At 44.3% G+C, this 20,241-nt stretch overlaps 1 protein-coding gene across 1 annotated transcript in view; it reads right to left on the bottom strand.

Annotated features, from left to right (window-relative positions):
* Window positions 1–3,800: 3,800 nt before the first annotated feature.
* Window positions 3,801–20,241, bottom strand: part of mideasb (mitotic deacetylase associated SANT domain protein b) — a 35,386-nt gene continuing 18,945 nt past the window's right edge. The window contains exons 6-12 of the mRNA XM_080202949.1: window positions 19,403–19,506; window positions 18,656–18,731; window positions 16,362–16,450; window positions 15,737–15,886; window positions 13,788–13,964; window positions 9,037–9,227; window positions 3,801–6,156 (exon numbers count right to left, since the gene is read on the bottom strand). Of these exons, the coding sequence (XP_080059075.1) occupies window positions 5,991–6,156; window positions 9,037–9,227; window positions 13,788–13,964; window positions 15,737–15,886; window positions 16,362–16,450; window positions 18,656–18,731; window positions 19,403–19,506 (953 nt within the window). The 3' untranslated portion in view covers window positions 3,801–5,990. The remainder of the gene's footprint in view (window positions 6,157–9,036; window positions 9,228–13,787; window positions 13,965–15,736; window positions 15,887–16,361; window positions 16,451–18,655; window positions 18,732–19,402; window positions 19,507–20,241) is intronic.

Raw genomic sequence — 20,241 nt, 5'->3', positions numbered from 1 at the left:
AGTGGCGGGTAAAACAATCTACCTGGGCTACATCCATTTCCAACTCACTGAAATCAGCTGTTCTCCAGTTCAATAATTCCACATTTGATTTGCCCTTTGTCATTTTTCATAGCTACTCTAATCCTAATATTGTGATCATCATTTCCCAACCTGCTTCCTTCATCATTGGACTGGAAACATACACTCTTCCAGTGAAAATTCACTTTTGGACTTCCTCCCCTTCTTTTTGTTATTTTATTATGGGCAGTACAATGGTTGGCACTGCTGCCTCACAGCACCAGGTGATTCCTGGCTTCAGTCACTGTCTGTGCGGAGTCTGCACATTCTCCTCATGTCTGCATGGGTTTCCTCCAGGTACTCCGGTTTCAGCCCACAGTCTGAAAGATGTGCTGGTTAGGTGTGTTGGCTATGCTAAATTCTCCCTCGGTTTGATTCAATTTATTATTGTCACATGCATTAACATACAAGGAACAATACTTTTCACTGTGTGTTATATAGACAAAATGTACTGTTCATAGAGAAGAAATCGAGAGTACAGAATGTGGTGTTACAAACATAGCTGGGTGTAAAGAAAGATCAACTTAATGCAAGGAAATCCATTCAAAAGTCTGACAGCAGTAGGGAAGAAGTTGTTGAGTCGTGACCTCAGACTTTTGTATCTTTTTCCTGAAGGAAGAAGGTGGAAGAGAGAATTTCCAGAGTGCATGGGGTCCTTGATTATGCTGGCTGCTTTGCCGAGGCAGTGGGAAGTGTAGACAGAGTCGATGGACAGGAGGCTGGTACGCGTGATGGATTGGGCTACATTCACAATCTTTTGTAGTTCCTTTCTTGGGCAGAGCAAGAGCCATACCAAGCTCTGATACAACCAGAAATAATGCATCTGTAAAAGTTGGTGAGAATCATAGCTGACATGCCAAATTTCTTTAGTCTTCTGAGATGGGCTTTCTTAACTATAGTGTCAGCATGGGTGGATCAGAACAGATTGTTGGTGATCCGGACACCTAAAAACTTGAGGCTCTCGACCCTTTCTACTTCATCCCCATTAATGTAGACAGGGGCATGTTCTCCGTTACACTTCCTGAAGTCGATGACAATCTCCTTCGTTTTGTTGACATTGAGGGATAGGTTATTGTTGCCGCACCAGTTCACCAGATTCTCTATATCATTCCTATACTCTGTCTCATCACAGGTTGGACCCCAATTACGGTGTTGTCAGCAAACATGAAAAATCAAAGTGGAGGGGAATTTGGCTGCATGGTCATAGGTGTACAAGGGGTATAGTAGGGGGCTAAGAACATAGCCTTGTGGTACACTGGTGTTAAGGATGATTGTTGTTGCCTATCCTTGTTGATTGTGGTCTGAGAGTTAGGAAGTTCAGGATCCAGTCACACAGGGAGGTACTGAGGCCCAGGCCATAGAGTTTGCAGATGAGTTTCATGGAATAATAGTGTTGAAGGCTGACATGTAGTCAATAAATAGGAGTCTGACATAAGTGTCTGTTATCTAGGTGTTCCAGGGTTGAGTGCAAGGTCAGAGAAATGGCATGTGCTGTGGACCTGTTGCAGCAATAGGCAAACTGTAACGGATCCAGGTAGTCCAGGAGGCTGTAATTGATTCATACCATGACTAACCCAAGTACCCCAACAGGTGCCCAAGTGTAGTGACTAGGGGATTTTCACACTAACTTCAGTGCAATGTTAAATGTAAGCCTACTTGCAAGACTAATGAACAAATAAATAAACATTCATTCGTGGGATGTGGGCACCATTGGCCAACATTTGTTGCCCTTGAACTAAATGGCTCACTGGACTATATCACAACCACATTGCTGTAGATATGGAGTCACGTGAAGACCAGACCAGGTAAAGTTGGCAGATTAGTGAACCAGATAGGCTTTTATGACAATCAGTAATGGTTTAACAGTCACCATTGCTGAATTAGATTTTAAACTCCAGATTTACTAGTTGAGTTTTAAATTCCACCTGCTGTCATGATAGGATTTGAACACATCTTCACAGTATTAGCTCAGGCCTCTGGATGACTAGAACAGTGAAATTATCACTACCCCACTGTCCACGATAACAGTCATAATGTTATTTTCCCAGTCTACTTTAGTATAATGGAAATCCCCTATTAGCACTAATGCAAGGTTCTTCAAGTTTTGGCAATTTCTCTGCAAAGTTCCCCTTTTATCTCCTTCCTACTCTCTGGTGGCTTTCAGTATAAACCCAGCAGCTTAATATTTCCTCCATTCATCCTTAATTTTAACTAAACAACTAAATAGATTAATTATATCTTCAAGAATACCATGGAACCTCCTACATGAGATAAATTTAAGCACAGATTAATTTAAAAGAGAGGTTGGTTAAACACGAGGAAGAAAAGGAATAGTAGGGCGGGCTGAATTAAAATGGGAGGAAGTTTGTGTACAGCACAAACAAGAAGTACTGGCAAGTTGAACTGTGTGGCCTATTTCTGTGCTTGTACAATGTTTAATCATGTGCACTCAAAAATAATTAAGATTGAATAATCCTTCAGGTTAGTTAGGAAATGTTTATTTGGGCAAGAGAGGCAGAGGGAATAAGAGGAAAAAAAACTTCTACAAAGCGAGTGGTTATGACCCAAAACTCGCTGACCACAAAGATAATGGTAACCTCTTTCCATTCTCCTTCATTAACTCCATCAACAAACCTCCTATTTCTTTCTTCATCCCACACTTATCCATACAATTAGGGGGAAGATAATAGGGTAGTGGGCAATGTCACTGGACTAGTAATAGGTTAATGCTGACAGCTTCATCTGGGTAACTGGTGGAATTTAAATTCAGTTGATAAATCAGGAACAACAAGTTAGTTATTCTCTGTACACTGAACATGAAAATATAATTGTCATCAAAAACGTATCTGGTTCACTCATGCCCTTTGAGAAAGGAAGTCTGCTGTCCTTACCTTGTCTGGCCTACATGCAACTCCAGACCTGTGGTTGATTCTTAGCTGCCCAGTGTGGCCCTACCAAGTCAACTCAAGGGCAACGAGGGATGGGCAACAAATGCTGGCCTTGCCAGTGACACCCACATCCCATGAAGGAACAAGGGGAAGAATTTGCCTCAACTACTCCTTGGGGTAGTGAGTTCCACAATTCTAGCCACTCTCTGGGTGAATGGGTGCTTCTGAATTGATTAATGGTGACCTTTTATAAGGACTCCCTCAGCTTTTTCCTTTTTAGGCAATGAAGATCAAATTCTCTTTTTGTTTTACGCTGCTGGTAAATCCTTACAAGTCAGTAATGTTCTTTTTTCCTCCAAACTTTGCATTGCGACTGCAGTATCAAAACTCTGTCAGCTCACTTCGTCAGCAAAATAGTCTGTTTAAAACTGCAAGGTACGCTTACCTCAGCGAGATCTCCTTGAAGCTGGGTTGATCACCTCTTTCTCTCTCTTCCCCCCCACCCCCAGGATTCCAGCTGTGGCTTAGTGGGTAAGGTTGCTGCTTGAATCAGAGGGTGGTGGGTTCAAATTCCATTCCAGGCCCTGAGTGTGTAATCTAGGCCAACGCTTCCAGTAGTGAAGGAGTGCTGCACCATTTTTGTTGTTGTTGTTGTTTGGACAAGGTATTAAACCGAGAGCCCACCTGCTTTCTCAAGATTTAAGAGATCACAACTTGAATGTCCCGGCCAATATTTATCCCTCAATCTATTATCACATCACCACTGTGGATCTTTGCTGCTGTGAAGTGCCCTGGGATATCCTGAGTTTGTCAATGCCCCCACTTTTCTTGATTTGAACAGAAAACAACTTCTGCTTAAAAAAAAATCCAACTGCAGTTACATTTAATAATGGCATATTTACAATTTCTTTCCTTTGTAAGACAGAGCTTTGAATCATTGGTATAAAATAAAATACAAATATTACATTGCAGAAATATTGATGTGGTCAGTAGGTGGTGAGGGGTCAGCAGTGACCCGTTACTGACTGCTTTAAGTTAGCTTCAAAAGGGCGGGGGGGGTGTGTCAAAGAGAAACAAAAAAAAACATACAAAACCGTTCACAGAGAACATTGTATAGGCCAGCCTTACTAAAATCAATCACATTATAAATCTTATGAAGTTTATACAGAAATCAAATAAGCATAGTAAGAATAAATAATGTCATCTTTTAATATATTTACAAAGCCCGTGGTAAACCAAGCAGATAAATTCAGTGCCAACAGCCTTAGCTGTAGCTCTGGGTTATATAGTTACTCCTTATGCTGTATATACAGTGGCAGAATGAGCAAAAGCAGCTTTAAAAGGTGATCAAGTTGCAAGGTTCAGAGAGGATTGTGGCTTTCCAGCTCCAGGGCTGGACACCCAGCAATCTCAGAAAGCTACCATCTTTATTCTCCTTTCATTTGAAATAACAAGGATTGTACACTTTATGCTAGTGTCAGTCTCTCGTGCAACACGTGGTCCAAGGCCTTTCAGGATCGGCCTAAAGTCTACATATATTAAGAAATAACCCAGGTGCTGCTGCCAGTAGCTCTGGGAGAAAACTCTTCAGAGCACCAAAAAAAATAATAGTGGACAATCTCCCCATTTTTGGAGCACGTTCATTTCTAGTTATAAAAATATGAGTAGGGGAAGGTATATTTGACATGCAATGAATTCTCCAGGAACACACCCAACCAGAACTGACAATGGCACCAGAGCGTAGTCGCTGCTGTGATTTATTAGAATTCACTTTAAATAAATACTAATCGAGGAAAGGAGGAGGTGGTGGCAGGCGCAATGAAATATCTTCTGAGGCTTCTAACAGGGACTGGGTCAGCCTGAAAATTTCCAAACTGCAGCAACTGCAATGGTCAGAGACACAATGGGTAGAATACCCTCCATCTGGTGCTGTACGATTCCCTGCCAATAGCCAGGACAAGGCTACCACATGGTGGATAGCATCTGTGAAACTGTCCCATGCCAAGAGTCTTCACAATGGCAAGGCCCTGAGCAAATAGCTCCGTGAAATTGCCTGAATGAAGAAGTTACAAGTCCAGAATGCTTGCTCAATGTTTAGAGGGGGGAGATGTAACATGATTCAAGTCCCCAGCATTTCCTCTCATACTGGCATCTCACACACTCTGCATTCCTAGGATGATGCTGGGAGGGGTAGGCAGTGCTGATTCAGACAGAACTGGGAATTGTGGCATCTGAATGGTTCTACTCTATGAATCCAAAAGTGCTGCAAACAAGATACATCCAGAGTCGGGAGAGTTCCAGTGTGTTTCATAAACACTTGACACGTGCATATAAACAACAGGATTGATCATCAGAGACAGTCTGGTGAGGATTCAGATAGAACTCAAATCCTAGAACCCAGATCAATGTACCAGGACAAGATTCGCCATGAAGTAGCAAACGCAAATAGCTTAACTGCATACGAGGTTGTATTAAACTGACAAATATCATGACTGTCCAATTTTAATACTGCAGCCCAACATCATGCAATGAAACTTTGTCTAGTGTGATGTAAAAAATACAACGCAGTGATTCCTTTCCATTGAATATATTCTGAAAGTCAGTTTCTGCTGAACAACAATAAGATTTGTCTGTCCACACTTAAACTACCGTGCAACACTGTGCTCCCAAGCAATCTTCAAATCTGTGCATGAAATCTGTTGTGCAACTGTAAGTAAAAAAGGGGAACGGTGAGTAAAGGGAAGCATTCAACCAATTGGAGGAAATAAAAAAAAGTGCATGTGATTATCCAGTAGGTAACCTTCACGTGCTAGTATCGCTGCTGTTTTAGTCCATCACCTGTTGTGCAATCAGCTTGGGATGAGAAACAGCCCAAAAACCCTTTCCACCCACCATTTACTCAAGTGCAGGGCTGAGGGTGGGGAAGAGAAGGTAATAAAGAGAAACATAGCTTCTCAGAGGAGTGATATCCAGCACTGCCCATCTCGACATTCACAAGCGAGTCCGGTCCACATTGTTGAGGGGAGCCTGGTCTCTTCACCTACTCTACACATCCTGGTAGCAATAGGAATAGTCATTGTACTGCTCTGACTCCTCTGTCTGCTCTTCCTCTGCCATCACATGGCTCTTCAGTTCCGCCTCCCGCTGCTTTTTCTCTTGGACACTGTGACTTTTCATGTGTGCGCTCCGACTCTTCACTTTGGAGAAAACCCTGGAACAGAAAGTTTGGGTCAGAAACCAGGCTCAGGCGGTGCTCTTAACCAAGATGACATCATTCCCCATGTGCTCCCTTTACAGAGTCGGCCAGGAATTCCCTCAGACTTGCTCCTAAAGGAAAAATCTCCAACTGTCACCCTTTCAACTGGAATTTAAGACAGGCCAATGAATTCCTGGCAGGTGTGGCAAAGGCAGGTAAATGAGGTAAGGTATTGCTTCATTGTGATCTTACTCAAGAACAAAACAGGCTCAAGGGCCTGAATTGACACTTGCTCCTGTGTTTTTATTAGGACCAAAGATGCATTTTTCTTCATGTCTGAGGAGATTGTGTTTGTCGGGGTCAGGGTTTCTCCATACAAACCTGCCTTTGACTTAAGTTTGACAATCATCAGGTTGTGTTTTGAATGTTATTCAGGGCTGCGTGATATTCAAACTTTTGTTTCAGAAACCTGAAAACAGATATAGAACGTCTGGATGTCCAGCCCAGAAGGGCTCAGGGAAAAGAGACACATTGTATAAATCCCCAACCCGCATTTTTAAGAGCACACTGCCCTCTGGGGTGGTATCTGCAGACCAGAAGGAGGCCCAATGTAGCTCTCATCTTTAAAAAAAAAAGGGTGGCAAGATGGACCTTGGTAAGTTTAACCTATCGCTGATGTCGAATCAATGTTTCAGGGAATCATTAGAGATGAAATTTATGATTGTGATTGAGGAACATGTTACACAACAACATGGTTCCAAAAGAGGTTATGGCTTACCAATCTAATCATATTTATGCACTCATTTTAGCCCGGAGGTGGCCATTTGGCCCACTGGGTCCATTCCCACTCCTCTATCCCTACAACTCTTCAAGTTTATTGCCCACCTAATGCCCTTTTAAAATCATTCATCATTTCTGCTTCAGCTAAGTTCCAGCTCATTACCACTTACTGCGAAAAAATGTTCTTCCTCACATCCTCCCTAACCATAGCCTTAAATCGTGCTCACTGGTCTCTGTATCATCAGCTAATGGGAACAGCTTTTGTCTACCAAATCTAAACAGGCCACATTCTTGTACACCGCCATCAAATATCCCTTCAACCTCATTTGTTCCAAAGGAGTGTAAAATCAGGAAGGGCAAGTAGAAATTTGGATCTCATGCCCTTTAAACTTCATTTGACACCCAGTATCCACAGGCATTTTAGAGACAGATTGGTTTTTGTTGAGTATTGGTATTAAAGGGTAAAGAGCATGGGCAGATAAATACAGTTGAGGAACAGATCAGCCATAATCTAACTGAACAGCAGAGCAAGTTAGAAGGGCTGAATGGCCTTCTCCTGTTGCACGTCATAACCAATGTCTGCCACATGGGGACACTGTGGTTACAAGTAGGGAAGCTGAACAGTCCATTTTACCAAAGCAGAATTAACCTGTGATATTTCTTCAGTATACCATGCCAGCATAGGATTTATAGAAAATGCATTTTAAATAGTACATTAAGAAACAAATTGTGTCCTTCAGTGCATTTCAACTCCATAAAATCCAATTGATCATTGTATCATAGCAACAACGCTGATTTATTGGGTGCTCTTAACACATGGAGCTACTTCACAGGAGCATTTTTAAACAAAATTTCACACTGAGCCAAATAGGGAGACTTTAGGATGTAGAACTAAAGGTTTGGTCAGGACACCAAGAAGAGAGAAAGGCAGAGTGGTTTAGGGAGGGAATGCGAGAGCTCAGGACCCTTGGTAGCTCCAATGGTAAAGCAATTAAAATTGGAGATATGCAGGAGGATAGAAAGGGTGGAGCACAGGAGCCTTGGGGGGTTTCAGGGATAGGGGCATTGCAGATCATTCGATCCATTTACCCAGCACTGGCTCCATAAAGAAGGTGCAGTTCTGAGCGTACAGGAAGGATATTTGAGTCAGAGTGGGTACAGTAAAGATTTACTGGCAACGGCATCAGAAATGAAATAAAAAGGTACAAAGAAAAGCTTATTAATGAATAAAACAGAGACTATTAATGAAAGGTATGGGGATGTAAAGAATTTTTGAACATTTTGAAATTTCTGTTCCACTTTTAGTCTAATTGGTCAGAAGGGGCAAAGACTGACTGGATCATCAGTAAAAGAAAGAAAAGGGAAGTTAAGATAACTTTACAATATTTTAGTGCAGATTGTGACTGAGAGATAGACAAGAGCATCATTTCAACAGGATTTGGATCTGAAATGTGAGGAGATTGAAACAGAGCTGATCACCCTCCTTATTTGTCTAAAGCAGGCTTGTATCAGGAGTACGGCAATTAGCCTCAGTAACTGTGGTTGATAACCAACAAGCAGTTAAATCTCAGGCAAACTTCTAAGAAACATCAAATTTACAGGAGTTGAGGCCATTTGGCCCATCAGTGCTCTGCCAGTGCTAGTTCTTTCCATTGGCTGGAATGGAGCAAGAGGAGTTTGCACATTCTCCTCGTGTCTGCGTGGGTTTCCTCCAGGTACTTCGGTTTCCTCCCACAGTCCAAAGATGTGTGGGTTAGGTTGATTGGCCATGCTAAAAAACTGCCCCTTAGTGTCCAGGGATGCACAGGTTAGAGGGATATGGGGGTAGGGCCTGGGTGGGATTGTGTTTGGTGCATACTTGATGGGCCGAAGGGCCTCTTTCTGCACTGTAGAGTTCTACGTTCTAAATGAATAATGAACAAAGACAGGATCATGGCTAGCTGAAACGCAACATGTGATTGATTGATGCATCAATATGTGTGGTAGAATGGCCACTTGGTTGACACACCAGAGAGCAACCAGTCTCAACACAACTATACCCTTTTCTCGGGAAGCATGGATCACCAAATGCATGACACCAATGCCTCAACCTTTGACCCAGAAATCTGCACTTACTTTCCACACTTCTTGCAAGGGAAGATATTTTCTTGGCTCTGCTTGGTGTGTTTGGCTGCAGTGCATGACTGTGCCTGCTCACTCCTGGGCGGAACGCGGGGCGCTACCGTGGCGACTGCAGGTTGCCGTGATCTATAGCTGCATCGGTACGTGGGGTCAGGATTCTTCCGTAGGTGAACAACTTGAGAGTGCTTCAAAGACAAAGAGAGAGGGAGGTAAGGTTGATTAGTGTGGTACAGCTCTCCTGAAACATATCTAAAGACAGGATATCCATTCTTTTAGCTCCTTTCATAACTTCAGGAAGTTTATATAATTCTGTCTATTACATTAAAAACATAAAAAACACTTTATAATAAACAAAGCACATTTTTGAAGGGCATTTATTGCTATGTACCAAACATGGCATCCAATTTACACATAGCAAGTATCACAAACAGATACTGCAATGAGAAAATGACAGGCGGTCTGTTCCAGTGATACTGGATGAAGAATATGTATTGGCCAGTACAATGGGGAGAACTCTCCTGCTTTGTTTCCAACAGAGCCTTGGGATCTTTTACTTCCACTTGAGGGGATGCATGGGACCGCAGCTTTACAGCGCATCCAAAACATGGCACTTCTGACAACGCAGCACTCCCTCATTACTGTACTACCTCTGACAACGCAGCACTCCCTCATTACTGTACTACCTCTGACAACACAAGCACTCCCTCATTACTGTACTACCTCTGACAACACAAGCACTCCCTCATTACTGTACTACCTCTGACAACACAAGCACTCCCTCATTACTGTACTACCTCTGACAACACAAGCACTCCCTCATTACTGTACTACCTCTGACAACGCAGCACTCCCTCATTACTGTACTACCTCTGACAACACAAGCACTCCCTCATTACTGTACTACCTCTGACAACACAAGCACTCCCTCATTACTGTACTACCTCTGACAACACAAGCACTCCCTCATTACTGTACTACCTCTGACAACGCAGCACTCCCTCATTACTGTACTACCTCTGACAACGCAGCACTCCCTCATTACTGTACTACCTCTGACAACACCCTCAGTACCGCACTGGAGTGTTAATCTCAATTATATGCTCAAGTCTCCAGTCCGAAACCAGAACCCACAACCACCCAACTCAAGAGTTTAATGCAGATTCGGGTGATGAAAACTGCAGATAAAGAGCTTGCAGACATCAGTTCCTGGTTGACATGAAACAAAATTTAAGGTGAGGAAGTGCAGACATTCACACAGACTGGAGCTTGATAATGGCTCTGGTCTGGCCAATTTTGCAAGAAACAACAAAAGGGTTGTAAATGAAGCCCAGTCCATAACACAAATCAAATGGTTCGGCACAGACAAGGGTCAAAAGGCCTGCTTCTGAGCTGTAATTTTCTATGGTTGACTCCATCTACACTTCCCATTGCGTCAGGAAAGCAGCCAGCATAGTAAGAACATAAGAGCTAGCAGCAGGCCACCCTATTTATTTATTATCGTGACGAGTAAGCTTACATTAACACTGCAGTGAAGTTACTGTGAAAAGCTTCCTAGTCGCCACACTCCCAGCGACTTCAGCACACAGTCGGCACACTCTGGCCCCTTGAGCCAGCTCCACCATTCAACAAGATCATGGCTGATCTTTTTGTGGACTCAGCTCCTATCATCTGCTCATTCACCATAACCCTTAATTCCTTTACTGTTCAAAATTATATCTTGGTCTTAAAAATATTCAACAAATATTATCAGGTAGAGAGATCTGAGCGTACGCGCCCACCGATCACTGAAAGTGGCAACGCAGGTGGATAAGGCAGTCAAGAAGGCAGATGCCATGCTTGCCTTCATCAGTTGGGGCATTGAGTATAAAAACTGGCAGTTCATGCTACAGCTGTACAGAACCTTAGTTAGGCCTCATTTAGAATATTGTGTACAATTACGGTCACCATACTACCAGAAGTATGTGGAGGCTTTGGAGAGGATACAGAAGAGGTTTAGAAGGATATTGCCTGGTTTTGAGGGTATTAGCTAAGAGGAGAGGTTGGGATAAACTTGGTTTGTTTTCACTGGAGTGATGGAGGTTGAAGGGTGATCTGATGGAGGTTTACAACATTATGGACAAAGTGGATAGTCAAATGCTCTTTCCTAGCGTAGAAAAGTACCTAGGTTTAAGGTGCATGGGGAAAAGGTTAGAGGAGATTTGCAAGGCAAGTTCTTTTTTCACACAGAGAGGACGGTGAACGTCTGGAATGTGCTACCCAGGGAGGTGGTGGTGGGAACAGGTATGATAGCGGCATTTAAGTGGCATCTAGACAAATACACGACTAGGATGAGAATGGAAGGATACGGACTTTGTAAGTGCAGACGGTTTTAGTCTAGTCAGGCATCACAATCGGTACAGGCATGGAGGGCCGAAGGGCCTGATCCTGTGCTGTACTGTTCTTTGAGGTAGCCTCAACTGCTTCACGGGGCAGGGAGTTCCAAAGATTCACAAACCTTTGTGTGAAGAAATTCCTCTTTAACTCAGTCCTAAATTGGCCTCCTCTCATTTGGGAGCTGTGTCCCTAGCTCTAGTTTTATCTGCCAGTGGAAACAACTTTCCTGCTTTTATTTTATCTATTCCCTTCATAATTTTATATGTTTCTATAAGATCTCTCCTCATTCTTCTAAATTCCAATGAGTATAGCCCCAGTCTACTCAGTCTCTCCTTATAAGCCAACACTCTACTCCAGAATCCAGAATGGAGTATAACGTTAGCAAGTGTGAGGTTATCCACTTTGGTAGAAATAATAGTAGGAGGGATTATTATTTAAAAGGCGAAAAGCTGCAGCATGCTACGGTGCAGAGGGACCTGGGGGTCCTTGTGCATGAATCGCAAAAACCCAGTCTGCAGGTGCAGCAGGTGATCAAGAAGGCGAATGGAATGTTGGCCTTTATAGCGAGGGGGATAGAATATAAAAGCAGGGAGGTCTTGCTGCAACTGTACAGGGTACTGGTGAGGCTGCAGCTGGAGTACTGTGTGCAGTTTTGGTCACCGCATTTGCAAAAGGATATACTGGCCTTGGAGGGAGTGCAGAGGAGGTTCACTAGGCTGATACCAGAGATGAGGGGGCTAGCCTATGAGAAGAGATTGAATAGACTGGGTCTGTACTCGTTGGAGTTTACAAGGCTGAGGGGGGATCTTATAGAGATGTTTAAGATAATGAAGGGGCTGGATAGGGTTAGAGGTAGAGAGATTCTTCCTGCTTAGAAAGGATAGCAGAACTAGAGGGCACAAGATAAGGGGGGGAGCAGTTTAGATCGGAGTTGAGGAGGAACTTCTTCACTCAAAAGGGTGGTGAATCTCTGGAATTCTCTGCCCATTGAAGTGGTGGAGGCTACCTCGCTAAATATATTTAAGTCACTGGTAGATAGGTTTCTGATAGACAAGGAATTAAGGTTATGGGCAGAAAGCAGGAAAGTGGAACTGATCCACTTCAGATCAGCCATGATCTTATTGAATGGCGGGGCAGGCTCGAGGGGCTAGATGGCCTACTCCTGCTCCTATTTCTTATGTTCTTAGAATCAACCTAGTGAATCTCCTCTCTCCAGTGGCAGTATATCCTTTCTCAAGGAGACCAAAACTGCACATGGTTCTCCAGGTGTGGCCTCACCAGCACCTTATACAGCTGCAACATAACCTCCCTGTTTTTAAACTCCATCCCTCTAGAGATGAAGGACAAAATTCCATTTGCCTTTGTAATTACCTGCTGCACCACAAACCAACTCCGAGATTCCTGCACAAGGACACCCAAGTCCCTCTGCACAGCAGCGCACTGCAAGTTTTTACCATTGAAATAATAGTCCATTTTGCTTTTATTCCTATCAAACTGGATGACCTCACATTTACCAACATTGTAGTCCATCACTTGCCCACTCACTTAAACTACCTATATCCCTCTGCAGACTTTCATTGTCCTCTACACACTTTGCTCTACCATTCATCTTAGCGTCATCTACGAACTCTGACACACTACACTTGGTCAAATCAAATAGATAGTTGATCAAAGTGGATATTTAACATCTGTGCAGTGTACACAAGTTCAACCGTAAATAATACCACAAACAACTTGATGCTTGGGATTGGAAAGCTGTTCCATCTCAGACATCGGGCCTTACTACCAGCCGAGATATTTGGAGAAGTCAAATGCAGACTGCATTATCTCCTCTTCCCCCTGTGCATCTTAGCTCCAGTAAAACATGAGGAACAGGAGGGAGCATTCAATCCTTCGAGTTCATTCCTCCACTCAGTTAGACCATGACTGAATCATGTCTCAACACCCACTACCACCTTAGCTCCCCATGATACCTTTAGCTAACAAAAATACTTCTGTCAGTTTTGAAAGCTTCAATTAGTCCCCAATATCCACTGCCTTTCGTATCGAGACTTCCAGACACGTGTGATCTTCAGAGGTCAATAATCCACATGTATACCAGGAGTGAGGCGTCAGTGGTCATTGGATATATCCAAGGTGAAGAATTGCAGCTCCTGACATTTTTCCCTCCTTACTACCTTGTCCCTAGTGGCTAGCCAACACAGACCTGAAGATCTGGAATCCCAAAGTCAATCCGTGCCTGCATCACTTCAAGGCCTCAAAGTCACTGAGATATGAAGGCAAAACAAACTAAAGATTTCTTTATAAAACACTGCTCAACCACAAGTGATAAATGCCCTCGAGTCTAACATGCAAAAACCAGATTAACTTACAACTGTCGAGTTCTGTTCATTCTTCACAACCTTCGCTTGGGTCAGAATTAGTTTTTTGTGATCTGGGCTGTACTCCTCCTCCTCCTCCTCTTCCTCCTCCTCCTCTTCATCCTCCTCCTCCTCCTCTTTTTTAACTTCTGTTGTGAAAGGTACTCGGGCTCTACGAGGGAGCGAATCCTGTAAAATCAAAGTGCAGTATTATTTCGCTAGCCCGCAGAAGTACTGAGCATGGCTGCAGATGGATGCTGGCTTTCTAATCTGTGCCATTCTGAGTCTGTCTTTGCCTCAGCTCACCTGTTGCTGAAACCCTCATCCTTGCCTGTGTTATCTCCAGATTTTACTGCTTTCCTGGTTAGCCTTCCCTCCGTCAACCTCCATAAACTGGAGCTCATCCAAAATCCAGCTGCCTGTGTCCAAGCTCATACCAACCATTTACCCATCAACCCCTGTGCCCAGTGACTCCTGATCCACCCACACCTTGATTTTAAAATTCTCTATGTTGCGTTTAAATCCCTCCCAACTCCTATTACGAGGGCAGCACGGTAACACAGTGGTTAGCACTGCTGCTTCACAGCTCCAGGATCCTGGGTTCGATTCCTGGCTCGGGTCACTGTCTGTGTGGAGTTTGCACATTCTCCTTGTGTCTGCATGGGTTTCCTCCGGGTACTCCAGTTTCCTCCCACAGTCCAAAGGTGTCTGGGTTAGGTTGATTGGCCATGCTAAAATTGCCCCTTATTGTCCTGGGATGTGTAGGTTAGAGGGATTAGCAGGAAAACGTGTAGGGATATGGCGATAGGGCCTGGGTGGGATTGTGGTTGGTGCAAACTCGGGCTGAAGGGCCTGTTTCTGCACTGTAGGGTTCTATGATTCTACGTACTACCCTCAGAGATCTCTGCACTCCTCCAATTTGGGCCTCTCCCCACACCGCTTACTTTCGGTGGCTGTGTCTTCAGCTGCCTCGACCCTAAGCTCTGGAACTTCCTCCCTAAACCTCTCTCTCCTACTTTGAGAGATTCCTTAAAATCTATCATCAGTCTTGGGCACCAATTTATCTCAACGATGGGGACTTAATCAGACAAAAACCTATTTGTAAACTGGTTGTCAGGTTACTAACACTTCATTGGCTGAAAAGTACGTTGGAATGTCCCAAGGTTGTGAAAGGCGCTATACAAAGGCAAGTCTTTATGGGAAATGCAGAGACCACAATTTATTGTCTGTTTTTGCCCATGAGCAAAAAGGTGTTGCTCCGCTCTGCGAGCTGACATCATAGGCTGGAATCTTTCAGAATAGAATCCACGGTGTGCAGGAGGCAGCCACTCGGCCTACTGAGTCCACACCAACTCTCAAAAACAGCATCATACTCAGGCCACTAACTCACTTGCTGACCTCCCCACAAAGCCTGTCCATCATCTACAAGTCACAAATCAGGAGTGTGATGGAATATTCTGCATGAGATGTGGCTCCAACAATATTCGTGAAGCTCGACACCATCCAGGACAAAGCAGTCAGCTAAACTGATAGCCCATCTACCCCACCATAACCTTAACTCCCTCCACTACCATCACCCCATTCAGTTTCTTATTTTACAACGTGTTCCCCTCATTTGTTGTACCAAAATGTACATTGCCACACTTATCTATGTTGTCATTCATTTACCATTCTATAACTAGTGACAACATGGAGATCAGAACTGGTCACAACATTTTCAGTATAAGACCATGGGAGCAGAATTAAGCCACTTGCCTATCGAGTCTGCTCCGCCATTCGATCATGGCTGATGTTTTTCTCATCCCCACTCTCCTGCCTTTTCCTCATAACCCCTTATTAATCAAGGACCTAGCTGTCGCTGTCATAAAGTATGGTCTAGATCAAAAAGACTTGTATTGTGCTTTCAAGGAAGCCCCAAGTACAATACATCAAGTAGTAACCTTTACCTTTACGAGCTTTACCTTTCTGTCGACCTCGACGGCCTCATCCTCATTCTTGCCGTTGCTATCAGAAGCATCGCCAAATATCAGCACCCCGTTCCTGCCGATTTTCACTTGCTTCTTGTACGTGTAATAAAACTCGACACACTGAGGCACAGTTTTTGTCTTCACCTGCAAGATACAAGGAGGCATTTCACATCCTCTCTCTGTGTAGAAAAAGAGGCCATGTGCCTCTGCTAACTATGTGAAAGAGCAATCCCAGTCTCATGCTCCTGTCCACAGCCTTATAATTTTCTCCTTTTTAACCACCTTCAAATCTGCTTCCACTGGCATTTAGGCAGTGCATTCCGAAGCACAGCTCAACTGTGTAAAATAAATCTCCTGTCACCTCTGGTCTTGTCAATTATATTAAATCTGTATACTCTGGTTACGGATGCTCCTGCCTGCCATTGCAAACTGTTTCTCCATATTTACTCTCGCAAAACCCTTCACGATTTTGAACAACCCTTTTCAAGTCTTACCTTAACCTTTGCTTCTCTACATAACTGAAGCTCCTGGTAATGAATCTCCAGGGAAGCTTCTCTGTGCTCTCGCCCAGCCTCCTCTCTACATCCCCTCCCTAGTCAGCATGCTCTTTGGCTCTTACCAGTTTCTGAACAAGGAAGAAATCCTTCTTGTGCGCTGCCAGCCCTTTGTTGAACATTTTCTTCTCTGTAGATGTCCATTTATCTGACCCTGTTAATGATAGGAAGAGAGTCAGACATGCGTGTTCGTCATAAGGCTCTGGTTGCTCACTGGGTCATGGTTGCATCTACACCCTCGATCCTCTGGTCTGAGTGAATGCTTCCATGCTGCATTCTGGAGCTGACCACCCTCCCCCCTGCTTCCCTCCTTCCAGAAGGTTCTGGCGCTCGAGAGAGCAGAGGGGGACCTCTCTGATTGTCCATCTGTGTGCACAGATAAGCGACAGCACTGCATCCTCACGCACCTCCTTATCTCAGTCATCCCCTCCAGCCCTACAACCCTCATTCCCACACCAAGATCTCTGCCCTCCTCAGCATCCTCGATTTTAACTTCCCCATTTTCAGCTGCCGTCCGAAACTCTGAAATTCCCTCCCTAAGATCTCTCTACCTCCTCCCAGGTTCTCCTTAAAAATCTACCTTTTTGTTCAAGCTTTTGATCGCCTGTCCCATTACCTCCGTTTGGTCTCACAACACCAGGTTAAAGTCCAACAGGTTTTATTTAGTAGCACAAGCTTTCAGACCGAGTGAGGAGTTGTATTCACAAACAGGGCATTACAGACACAAACTCAAATTTACAAGATAATGGTTGGAATGCGAGCCTTTACAGGTAATCAAGTCTTAAAAGGTACGTACAATGTGAGTGGAGAGAGGGCTAAGCACAGGTTAAAGAGATGTATTGCCTCCAGCCAGGACATAAGGACGGCCTCAACTGGGGTCTTGGGTTCATGTCACACTATCTGTAACCCCCACGACTTGTCTGTGTTTACAAAATCTCACTAACTGTCCTGGCTGCTTTGACTCACAATCCATTACCTTGTAAATTGAGTTTGGTGTCTATTTATGCCCTGTTTATGAACACAACTCCTCACTCACCTGAGGGAGTGACACTCCAAAAACTATTGCTCCCAAATAAATCTGTAGGGCTTTAACCTGCTGTTGAGAAACTTCTTAATGTACTTACCCCAGTCCGACACCAGCATCTCCACATCATCTCTATGTGGCTCAGTGTTAATTTTCCTTCACAATGCTCCTATGAACTGTCTTAGAGCGTTTGCCATTTTAAAGGTGCTGTATGAATGTGGGAGGAGACACCCCAGGACCAAGACGGGGAATGAAGCATTAGAAAATCTGGACTGTTGTTTTTATTCTTGATGCTCTGCTAAAAGATTGGAATGGGGCCTGCACTGATAAACTGGCATCGAATGCTGGCCACTGTGCTCCAGTGTAACACCTTTCATGACCTCTGGATATCCCAAAAGGCTTTAAACACTCAATTAAATACTTCCAAGAGTGTAATCATTGCCACAATGTAGGAAAAGGAACAGGCAATTTGCACACAGCAAGTTCCCAGAAACAGCAATGTGACAATGACCAGATAATCTGTTTCATGATGGAGGGATAAACATTAACTAGGATACTAGAGACAGCCTCTTGCTTGCTTCTGAGGTTACGCCATGTGATCTTCTTGAGAAAGAGAGAAGAGCCCTTGGTTTAACACTTTACCCAAAAGGCCAACAGTGCAGCACTCTTTCAACATGGGGTGGCACAGTGGTTAACACTGCTTGCTTCACAGCACCTGGGACCCGGGTTTAGTTCCTGGCTTAGGCGACAATCTGTGCAGATCCTCCCAGGGTCTGCTCTGGTTCCCACCCACACTCCACAGATGTGCAGGTTAGGCCACGGTAAATTTCCCCTTAATGTCGGGGGGATTAGCAGGGTAAGTATGTGGAATTGTGGGGATACAGCCTTGGTGGGATTGTTGTTGGTGCAATAATGGGCCGAATGGCCTCTTTCGGCACTAAATTCTCCCTCAGCGTACCTGAGCAGGTGCCAGAGTGTGGCAACTGGGAAATTTTCACAGTAACTTTAATCTAGTGTTAACATAAGCCCACATTAATAAATAAATACAGCACTGGGAATGTCAGCCTGGAACACGTGCTCACGTCTCTAAGCTAGGCCCTGAGCCTAGCGCCTCCTGACAAATACATGAGAATTGCACAGAACGTGGCTGACATCTCTGTAAGTGGACACCACATTGAACATTCAGCACTGTCTAGATGCCGAAACCGCACCCTGCCAATATGTGACCCAGGACTCTCCCAGCTGGGTGGGAGTTACTGGACCCAAAGGAAGAGAGGAACAAAAACAGATTAGGGGAGGAGTCAGAAACTGAGGAGGGTAAACGTTCCCACGTACCTGCGTAGTGGTAATTGAGTAAAGCCTTGCCTCTGCCCCGCGGAGTCTTTTTAATAAGTAACATATTCAGGGCTGCCTGATGGGGACATGGAAAACAACATGAACAGCAGAAACAAATAAGGATGGACACAAACACAGGTATAAATATATGCTGTGTAAATATATACTGGAAATATTGTGAATGGTGCACAGAACAACAACACAACACAACACAGCACGGGAAACAGGCCCTTCGTCCCAATGAGCCCGCACCGCCACAGGACAGCAATCGACTTCCAGAGGTCACTGACGTGCTGGCAGGTGCAATTCAACACAGGGAAGCAAAGTGTGACATTGTGGGAGGGTGAACAAAGAGGCAATACAATATAATGAAGAGCATTCTAAACGGGGTGTAGCAGCAGTGCCACCTGAATGTACATGTGCATACACAGTAAAAGTGGCAGGGCAGGTTGAGAAAGTGATTAGTAAAGCACACAGGCATGGAGAACAAAAGCAAGAGGGGGGTTGTAGCGAACCAGCGTAGGACACTAGTTCAGCCTCAGCTGGGATAATGTGCCCAATTCCAGACACCACATTGTAGGAAAAATGTGGACGCTTTACAGAGGTTTGGAGAAAAAGTTTCACGAGAATTATTCCAGGGATAAGGAAGTTCAGTTACATGGAATAAAATTGGAGAATGCGCACACACACACACACACACACAGATATATATATTACACATATGGAGAGAGATTTTGGAGTGCTCACCAGTATGTTGCCCTTGGACTCATGCAGACAGTGCAAGACAAGCTCCTGGTTTGTACCTCCTCCTGGTAAAATGCTGGAACAGGCCAGGGTCATCAGGTCATCCACTGCAGGGAAAAGCAAAGAAAAGCACGTCTCAAGCATGGGGAAACAACATTGCCAGGGAACTGGGCTCTCTCTTCTCATTCCAAATGTATTACCCCCTCTCCAGACTGTGATGGACATTCAGCCCATCAGCTACTGAGCGCCAACAGGTCATTTTAGGGGCAGGCAAGCAACAGAGGCCTATCTTACTGTAGAAGAGCATCAATAGCTGCACCGCTCCTCTCATTTGCACATTTTCTAGCAGGCCCCATTAGGGGCCAGAAACTTGGTTGTTGGTAATCTCTTTTCCCCACTTCCCCAACTACACCCACCAGTAATATTAGAGATAATCACGAGGCCAGAACAAATTATCCCAGAAAGTTGTGGAACTGGAAGAGGTTACGGAGCTACAGGACAGGGGGTTTAGAAAATGAGTATGAAAATTTTAAAATTTACATATTGTCGCAAGTTGTCCCTAAATTAGTCTTCCCTCAATCTTCCCCAATAGGTGTAGACAAAAGGTCATGGGTAGAGGAGAGCACTCAATGTTAAAATGGCGGCGCAGGCTCGTTGGGCTGAAGGGCCTGTTTCCCGTGCTGTGTTGTTCTTCGTGTGCTTAGCGTGTGTCAGGGAGCACAGGGACTTGGTGGGAGTGAGGATACAGGTGACCTCTTTGGGCTCACATGACTGGTCCAAAGCCAGAACTCACTATATCATTAATAGCCTAACATCACATGTAGCCACTCATCAACTGCTAA

Source organism: Carcharhinus amblyrhynchos, chromosome 14, assembly GCF_965287045.1.
Source record: "Carcharhinus amblyrhynchos chromosome 14, sCarAmb.v2.hapA, whole genome shotgun sequence".
Taxonomy (NCBI): Eukaryota; Metazoa; Chordata; class Chondrichthyes; order Carcharhiniformes; family Carcharhinidae; genus Carcharhinus; species Carcharhinus amblyrhynchos.
The sequence above is the reverse complement of the archived record's forward strand: the minus strand, read 5'-3'. Positions and strand labels throughout refer to the sequence as shown.